Here is a 9,902-nt window from a genome sequence, read left to right on the forward strand (position 1 = left end):
TATACCTTATTTTGAGATGTGATCTCCCTCACAGAGATCATTTGAGTTCGTGGCATTTGTACAATGTTAATGCCGTAATGTATTTAAAAGGATAAAAATAAGTGTATGTAATGTAAGTCCTGGAGTAATGTGACTGAAGATCTAGGGACCCGCTCATAATTCATACCTTGGCAAAAGGAGAAGTTGCTTCAGGTGATTTAATAAGGAGTTTGAACAAAGCTAGATGCAAGGCTTTCCCTGAGCTAAGTGACAGAATGTTTGAAAGTTGGCTATTTGTTTTCAGTCTGTAAATCTTCAGTGCTTCATCTCTTAAAGAACACGACAAGTTTCTCAAACTTATTTTATATATTGAAATCATATAAGAAAATCAGTTTAGAAGGCCGGTGGAGCTAGCTATGCTATTCCAAGCTGAAAGGCTTAATTAGAGGGGCTTGTGTAAAGTAGCATGTAGTACAGTATTATACTAGGTAAGTCTAACAGATTCTGAAGGCAGCTGTCAGGGAATTCTTTGGATGCAGCAAAAAGTCGATGCCTCTATTGCAAAAAAGTGTACTTTAGAAAGGACACATAGATAGGTCATTTTTAATCCCCTTTTCTCTGAATCTTTCTGGATGCCTAGGAAAGAAATAGATGTTTCTGTTTAGTCTGTGATTTTGTCATTGCTAGGGTAGGAGAGAGGAATAGGTCTTCACTCTCCTTACAGATTTTAATCCTCTGCATCTCAGAAGGAGTTGAAAATAGATATGTCTTTTTTGACTCAGGAAGGCACTCACCCACATTCTATTAGCACGGATGATTTCATGGTGCTCCATTTTATCGCCACGGCCTGGCATTTCCTCATATGTGTCACCCCTCCCGGTATCCCCATCTTTCCCTTTGTTCTACTCAAGTATTTGAGCATGACTTTGACTTGAATGACGAATCCTGAGGTGGAGAAAAAGGACATTTTTCTATTGTGTTATCTGGGTATTCTGTACACATGGATTTATTTGCTCAATGATTTGTCTGGGACATGGGTAGGGTATTTTTGGCTTTTCTTCATCATAGTATTATGGCAGACTTTGACAGTACTTAGTTTCTTGGGACCTGATCCATGTAAAATGGAACTAAGTGGATTTTCTGGATAAGAGTTTCTGTCAACTGAAAGATGTCATCAGACTAGTTTCATGCAGTGGTGCACACATCTAGTAGGTTCTAGACTGTGAAAACTGAAAGATATAGGCTGTTTAGGAATCATTCTCCTTTATGCCCTCTCTTCCTTTTTACCTTGTTGTTGGTGCGAGATACCAAGTTGTCTATTTCCATTCTGGAAGAAAGTTTATGTACTCTCAAAGTAGTTTCCTCCCTGTTAATTACTGTAAGCTAATGCTCTTTTAGAGTTGTTGCAAGCAGATTCAGAATACGACATCAAAAAACTCATGGGCCCTTCTGGTTTTTCCACCTAGCAAAGAGATGATACAAGAGAAGTTTTGCATGTTTTCTCTTAATCAGAACTTTATGCTATCTAATATATGCTGAGACAGTTGCCAGTTTACAGAGACCTAGAACATCTTTTATGGTGTATGATAACTGGGAGGCCACTGTTCAGCTTGCTGGCCCTGGCACTGAGCTCCTCACTTGGAGCACAGGGATCAAGCTCTTGCCCTGAACTCTAGGGAAGAGAGTTGCATCCTCCACCTCTGTGTCTGTATACCTCAGCGGCGAATCCAGCTAGAGGAGCAAGCAGAGTTCCCATGAAGAGATGTACTGGAAGACATTTTAGTTTTCCTAAACTAGATTTATTTTTTAAATTTTGGTAATTAGTTAACCACTGGACTCCTGGCATATACCATCCATGGGCTTAATCCTAAACCAATTTGGAAGTCGGGGTAATTTGAAGAACTAATTTCAGTTATCTGGTTGTGAAAGATTTGAGGGTTGAATGCAATTAGATTTTATCTCTGGGTGATAGTTCATATGTACATTCACAAAATGAACACATACATTTGATATGAATACTGTCATTTGGTATGAAATACTTAAATACCTTTTTCTTTTTAATCTTCACATTAGCCCTAACTGGCATGGGGTCATACCCTGTCCTTCCTTGTCTTCTACAAATGGCTACATGCAGGAACTGTTCAATCTTACAGCTTTTTAACACATATGGTTTTTAATAGGTAGTTCTTAGTATATATGTGGTAAGTGTTAAATTTCATCAAGTAATGAAACTTTATAGTAGATCAGATTTTATCCTGAAGAGCCTCCAGTGGTGGTAAGCATGAGTGCTGAAAAACGAAGAACAATCCCCACCATACAGTGAATTTTTAAAATGAGATCATCATAGTATTTTAAAAAATCTGGTCTTGCAACTTGTACCTTTGGACAAATCTAGACAAGTTTCAGCTGAACAGTTTAGAAGAGAAACTGCTTTGTCTAAATGTGGACTGCATGCAATTTCTGACAGGTTTATATTAAGATTGCTAGGTACTCACAAACATGTTTTGAAGATACTCCTGTGAATTCTTACACAATAGTTAGAAGCTTTAGTTCCTAGCTGGTTTTGGTTTTAAGTGGATTTAGTTCAGTAACACAGATGATTTTAAGGAAATATTCTTAAAATAAATTTTATTCTGTGATCTACAGAAGTAAACTGATGAAGCTTGGAACATGTTGGGTAGTTTTAGTGACACTGTAATGTAAAAAAATACCATACAGTTGGAATATAGCAAAAACAAAGGGAAATTTGAAATACCTTAGTAGCACAGAAATAGGTGATTGGTATTTAGATAAGAAATTCCGTTCTTCCTATGGGTACTTTTTTTTTTTTAATGTTTAAACATAATAATTAAAATCTCTCCAAGCAAGACCTTAGTAAGATGTTGATGTAATGTAACGTCCGTTAGCCAAAGCATTTAAAATAAACACACAAACCCAACCCATGGTGTGTAGAAGGCTCACTGCATTAACTTATGCTAAATGCATCTCATTGTCTGTAGAACTTAATTAAGTGGTACTATTATTGTAATGCTTGAGCTTTTCTGTGAAAGCACACCATTTTTCTTTAAAATGATATTTTTATAATTGTTAACTTCCCAGTTCTTGAAAAAAAGTAGTGTAAATATTCTTTTTACTCTCATGAGAATCCTATCCATTTTACTTGATACCTTTTAAAAATATGAAAGAGACTTGTATTTGGTGTTTGAATCTAGATTCATGCAAGCTGCCAAATTAAATGACCATCCCTAAAATGTATATATTTTGAAAGTATTTTTGTTTTTTCTGTCTAATGTGTAAACTGATACTATTACTTTACTTTGAGTCGTCCTTTTCTTCATTCTTTGAGAAATGACATTGAAATTGTTTATTCATCAGCTATTCTGTACAGTATGTAAGAAATTAGAAGCAATCATATTTATAAAACAGATTTCAGTAATGTTAAATTAAATTTTCTAAATTAAAAACATGAATTAAGTTATGTCTTCTGAATGCATAATATGCTTGCTAGACTTAAGTGAAAAATAGAAGTAGAAAAGGTGTCCAAAGCCTCACTGAAGAACTGTACCCAAACCAGAAGTACTTTTCTGATACCTGAAACAGTGCTATTAAAAACAGTGAGAGGTCCGGATACACTTTTGATTATATTATTATGCTTCGCAGATCAGAAGCATTTATTTTTATGTAGTTAAGTGAGAAGTGCCACCGTTTCTTTGATTTTTTTTTTTCTGTCAAAGAAGTATTTGTGTATATCTGAACTAGCACCAGACAAATGATGTCAATAGAGGCAATAGTTAAGACTTTGAAAGTTCCAGAATACTTGTATTAAAAAGTAGATCAGATCCTGTGCTACTGTTGTGAATGGTGAGGCCACAACGGTTTATGACAAGTGATGTTCTTCAGGTAGCATTAATAGCGGTATGAGATCCTGCAGTGAAATAGAAAAGAGAAAGAAAGAAGATAATATTCTTTTAAGGATTACTGAAGGTTTTTGTGTGTTTTGAAGGGGAAGGGAATGTTTGTTGACAAGGCTGGAAAATATAGACAAACTATGGAGCGACAGCTTTTCTCTTGATTTATAGAATCATAGAATTGTTTAGGTTGGAAAAGACCTTTAAGATCATCAAGTCCAACCTTTAACCTAAGCCTGCCATCCCACCACTAAACCATGGCCTTAAGCACCTCATCTACCCGTCTTTTAAATACCTCTAGGGATGGGGACTTGACCACTTCCCTGGGCAGCCCATTCCAATGCTTAACAACCCTTTCTGTGATGAAATTTTTTGTATATATATGTGTGTTTTTTTCTTCCGTGTGTTTTCTGTCTTGAAAAAATTGTAGATAATATAGGACATTCTTTCCTAGCTTTTTAAGGAGCAGTACAAAATAGGAGAGTTTCTTTTTAACTATTTAGAAAGTTACTTAAAGGTTCAAGGACACTTTAAGTGACCAAGAAAAGGTTCCCCAAACTAAAATACTAATAATTTCTAGTAGCCATTAAAAATCAATACGAACTTAATTCTAAAAGTCAGGTGTCCTTCCCGTCTTTCGCTCAGCTGAGTGTCAAGTGCAAGCACTGGAGTACCTGTTTGGGAAATGGTCACCTACTTGGTTTTACAGAAATGTTAGCTGCCTTGAGGTAATTTGTGGTCAAAGGTGAGGAGTTCAGGGTAGATAAGCACATAAATGTCAACATTTCACTAGAAGACTAATTGTCCTTGAAAATTTGATGTAAAATACTAGTGGGGATGGGGAGAAGTTCTCGCCTAGCTTATTGGAAACACTCTTAACACCCTTTTGGCTCTGTGAAAGTCAGGAGTGATCAGCAGGGGACATTTTCAGAGTTGTTTGACTGACAAAACACCAAATTTTAGTTTTGATTCCACATATCTCCAGATATTGCCGCAAAATAAAGTATATGAGGTGGAGGTGTTGTTTTCATTTTAAGTCTTTGCAGGTCAGTTTTAAGGTATCTGCTTTCTCCCATATACCAACCGAGTGACTGTTCACCCAAGGATGACTGTTGGAAGCAGCGTAGCTACTCACAGCAGGAAGTACCTCGTCCAGTAAATACCAGGGGGATCAAGTTCCAGGACAGTGGTTAAAAGACCTGGGGTGAATTTCATGGTGGGAAGGAAACACCTGTGAGAAAGTAACAGCTGGTTTCTTTAGATTTTCCTCTCTCATGTTATCTGTTGTTAATAAGATGATAGAAGTAGCTAACACTTCAAATACTATGTGAATCTCAGAGATTTCTAATTCTTACTGTGAAACTTAAGTAATACTGATCTTTCTCTTTCTTATTGCAGTCAGCAACTGTTTCTGATGGAGGTAAGCTGAAGCTTGTTTTTACTTTTATAATGAAAAAGAATCAATTTTCTGCATTAAGCAACACAAAATGTGGTAATTAAGAAGAATCATTACAAGTTGTGAGCCAAAGTGGTGCAGAACTCTGTGACTTCTTTCGGAACTGTGCCAATGAAAATATTGCAGGATTATGTTCACATACTTTCACTGATTTCATGTGCATAATCTTTTTGTGGCACATCTCTCTCTGTATGCACATTTTTATTATAACCAGGCTTCTTCATTCATAATAATAAAAGAGGCAGAGCTGGTAGACTTCCCTGTAATTGGATGGTAGGTAAAACCTTGTTCTCTGTTTTATTGTCATTTACATACCCTGTTTGCTTTTGAAAAGATATGCTCTAGCTCCTAAGTTGTAAGCTGTGCTGGTGTATTTGTTGAGGTTGAAATTTCTTTACAGTGTGATGCATTTTGGGAAGGGGGTAAGTAATTCGATATTTGTAAAATCCCAGTATGGAGCTTTCGCAGTTCTGTAGTACTTCTAAGCGAACTCTTCTTTATGTCACCTAAACTTGTTTGTTTTTATTTTAACATGGCTTTGATGTTTTAAAGGATGTCCACTCTTTGTTAAACATTAGAAGATAAATTCTCTGAAACTTTGAAGTTAATTGAAACAGTTTAAGTATGCTTATAATGGAATAAAGGAATTTGTATAGTTTAGGGCATACAAGAGATGGCTTTTCTCACTTGTCTTGCTTGGCAGGAGTTGGTTCACTTGATCTTGCAGAGAAACTCATGTACCTATTATTGTGTCTTATACTGTTGTCAAAGAATAGCAAACAATTTTGTTAAACAAAAAGGGGACAAACTGTGTTGCTCTAATTAGTTCAGTGAAATTGAAGAAATATTTTCAATGGTAAGGATAATTTTTTATATTACATGCAAATGTAAATGCAAAATGAGTGATACTGTTCACAAAACCCCACCATGTCCTAATTTCTGGTTCCTTGCAACACTAAAACTACAGTCGAGAGAAACATTACTGATTTGGTCCATTTGACAGAGCCATTTTCCAGTGGCTGGCTGACTATCAGGTATTTTCCTTCTCTACTGCAGACACAGTCTACTGCTATAACAGTACTTCTGTCAGGTGAGAAGATAGGCTCTATATTGTACCTGTCTTCTCTGCAAAGTGACAAAAGAAGGAAACAGAAAATGTGTCTATTCTGCTGTCAATGTCTAGAATGTAGCCTATGTTTTTTTGTGGGAAAAATATGTATTTCTCCCCCAGATGTTACCTGTTTGGTATAAAAATCAAGACAAAGCCCAGACTTTGTTTGTTTGTGTATGTAGTTGAACTGTTCCAAGTGCTGAGGGGCAAAAAATTTGATTGATCTTTTTTAGCTAAAATGGAATGTGCTTGTGTCTTGTCTCCACAAGGGTTCTTGTTCCATGTTAATGAAAATTATTTTACTTCTGTTGCCTATCCAGACTTGAAGATCCCTTTGGTAGTACTCATATGATAGTCATTTCAAGCTTTGTATGCTTCCAGCTGAAAATTTATTTTAAAGATCTGACTTATTTCTGTTCTTCCAATATGACTTTTGTATTTCATTCCAATTCTTTAGGTAACTGTGTTTTCACAATTAATTCTATACATTTTTTTGAAGGGCCATGTATGTTGCAGAGGTGAAAGAACAGACAATAAGTTACATGCATTTTTCTGCTGAGTTGTATGACCTATTTTTTCAGCTAGTGCTGAAGATTTAACATGGACTCTCTCTTCATTGTTAAATGCTACTTAAGGGGGGGGTAATTTATGTGAAAAGCAGTAGCTGAACTATACTGAGTAATATTGAATCAATGCTTAAATACCTAGAAAGTGGATTGGAAAATAAGAACCAGAGAGACTATAGCCAGAAAAAGTGAAATGAAATAAAATCCCAATTAATTTCATTTAGAGCTGCATTGAGTAAAAAGCTCTGATTCATGTCTGAATTGCATTTTCAGGCTTTCACTTCTATTGAATATGTCACAGCAATGAAATTTTTCCCATCTTCTTTAATCTCACTAATTCATTAATAGATCCACAGATTTACACACTTTAGGGCATGTCTAGATTAGAGAAATTTTCACTAGTGTAACCATTAGTATAGCAGTGCATACTTCCCTTCCTGGACTAAATCTTAATATTTGTATTTGTGCCTATAACTAGATACTATAAATACTGTTGTTAAGCTTTAGTCTGCAAAGGGAAATTTATGTGTAAAAAGTAATTATTATGTGTTTATATACATTCCTTCAGTATAATAGGAGGCATGACAGCGCTCTGTACATTTTCCTTCCAAGGTCAATGAAGCTTCGTGTCATATGGTTTTTATTACATTAGCAGCAGGCACTGCAAACTGTCTACCCCTTGTTGCATTTATTTTACATGGTAACTCAGCTTGTGTAAGGCTGGGATGTTCTCATCAGCCAAAACGTTGCACCTGGGCTTTGCAAGATAGGTAACATGTAAAAGATACAGGTACTTGAATTAGTGTTGTTTCCAGAGATGTCGGCCCATAGGAACTCTTAACTGTAATTGATTTGCTTAATGAATTGCAGGCACTCAGAATGCAAACTGTAATAATGCTTAGATGCAAGATCACTGCTATAGATCAATTAATTTGCAGCACCTATGCTCTAGGAATAGCAGAAACCGTTTCACGTTACTGCAATGACCTGTAATTAGCAGATTTCTCCTACTTCTCGTCTCAGAAGCGCACGCAGGCTGTGGCTGATGTTTTGGGCACTGTGCCATCTAAATCATCACAGGGGGATGATCAATAGTCCCCAGCTAATGTCTGACTTTGGCTATTGATGCCTAGATGGAACTTTATAAAGGGAAAACCTTAAGGTCGAAGGGCATATAATAGAAGTACATCATCATTCAGCTCTCAGACAGACAGGTGGTGACAGATCTGAGCTATTGAGAATGTCTAAGTCAGTTCTTACCCGCTATTCCCTAGAGAGATCAGTTCCACAAAGCTGAAGTCTATTATTTCCAAATATTTATGCATAACAGATACTACATGCATGTCTTTTTCCAAAGTTACTGCTTTGCTCTAGTTTCTGCTGATTTTTGTTTTTTGTGTGCATCACCTGGCAAGAATTTTCATAAGGAAAAGCACTCTTAAAGACTTCCTTGAAAGGAATCTGATGTTTACAATAATAAATAATGTAATACTGTATTTTAAAAAGTAACTAAAGAAGGTAGAGAAAAAAATTCGCAATGAAGTCCGAAATAAAACAAAACACTGTTTATACTTTTTAAACTATAAATACAGATGGATTATTTCCTCCAACAGGTATATGGCTTATTTGTCAGTTATGTGGGCAGTGCATGCTTGCTGTAGCTGTGTTCCACTGTAACATAAATAATTCAAGTTCCGTTAGCAGCAGTGGCAAAAGGTCTTTTCTTTAAATTATTTATGCAGCATTTTATAATGCTTTGTGTTAAGTATACTATTGCTTTCCTCTGCTTGAAGCCGTGAGGGTAAAGAATCAATTTGGTTAGAATGGTGTTAGAAGCTACCAGGAATTGCTGGGGGGAAATGTGTTAGCTTCCCTTATCCTGAAGTTGCAGAGGAACAATGTGCCGTACAGTAAGACCAATCTGCACCCAATGGGTTCCGGGACGTTACAGCTGAACTTGGTATGGATTCAGAAGGATGGCTTTCAGTGAATGGCTTGAAGTATTTGATTAAGTGGCACCACAGTGGTTCTTACCAGCTTTATCCAGGTAATGTACTTAGTGATCAACTGGAATATCTTAATTATATGAATTTATGCATTTTGATGATTCCAAGGAATACGTGTAGCTTCTCACAATAATAAAAAGTATTTGTAGGTCAAAAAAACCCTACGGATTTTATGAAAAAATACATACAAAACCATCCTTAATTAATTGTATTCAGACTTACTGCTTTATATTATTTAAATCAAAACTTTCAAAGCCATCCTACCCTGTATACTTTCAAGATTTTAGCTGATTAAATGCCTGCATTTTCTTATATAATGCTGATTTTCTAAAACAAAACCAAGAGCCTCCACAGACGTGTAAATGTAAAAGGTGTAAAAGATTGTTTTTCTGTAGATTTTTAGAAACCATTCTGTGTCAATTCTCTATTTGAAGAAGGTAATCAATGAAACTGAGTGAGTTTGCACAGAAAGTGGCGCTTCCTCGCTAGGTGCGGTGGTTCTTGAATGGAAATAAATATAGGTCCCCAGGATTCAGAATGCTTGAGTAAGGAGCCTTTTACAGGCAATGCAAGATGGGTTGGTGCTTCCACACAGTATGCAAAAAGGCGGGCAGGCATTAGGAAACCTCACAACGCTGCTAAGTCTTCTGTGTGCCTGAGCTGGGGTTTTCACAGTAAACTCCTTTGGCATCCTGAGATTCCCAAGAGCTAATCTCCTTTTTTTAAACACTTAACAAGAAGGAGGAGGCCACTTTGCACAACAGCCTTGCGGTTGGAACATTTGAGGGTGGGAATCAGGGCTCTACGTTTCCTCTAATGTTCATCACAAGAGGGATCATTAGATGAAATATGTGACTCGGTTGGAAAGTTTCTTCA

General features: G+C 36.3%; 1 protein-coding gene across 1 annotated transcript in view; it reads left to right on the top strand.

The window, feature by feature from the left end:
• The window catches only part of RGS12 (regulator of G protein signaling 12), a 72,455-nt gene that overhangs the window by 33,039 nt on the left and 29,514 nt on the right, over nucleotides 1-9,902 (top strand). Inside the window, exon 3 of the mRNA XM_035898673.1 lies at nucleotides 5,286-5,307. Within this exon, the coding sequence (XP_035754566.1) occupies nucleotides 5,286-5,307 (22 nt within the window). The remainder of the gene's footprint in view (nucleotides 1-5,285; nucleotides 5,308-9,902) is intronic.

This window comes from Egretta garzetta, unplaced genomic scaffold, assembly GCF_000687185.1.
Source record: "Egretta garzetta isolate BGI_Z169 unplaced genomic scaffold, ASM68718v1 scaffold107, whole genome shotgun sequence".
In the NCBI taxonomy this organism is placed as follows: domain Eukaryota; kingdom Metazoa; phylum Chordata; class Aves; order Pelecaniformes; family Ardeidae; genus Egretta; species Egretta garzetta.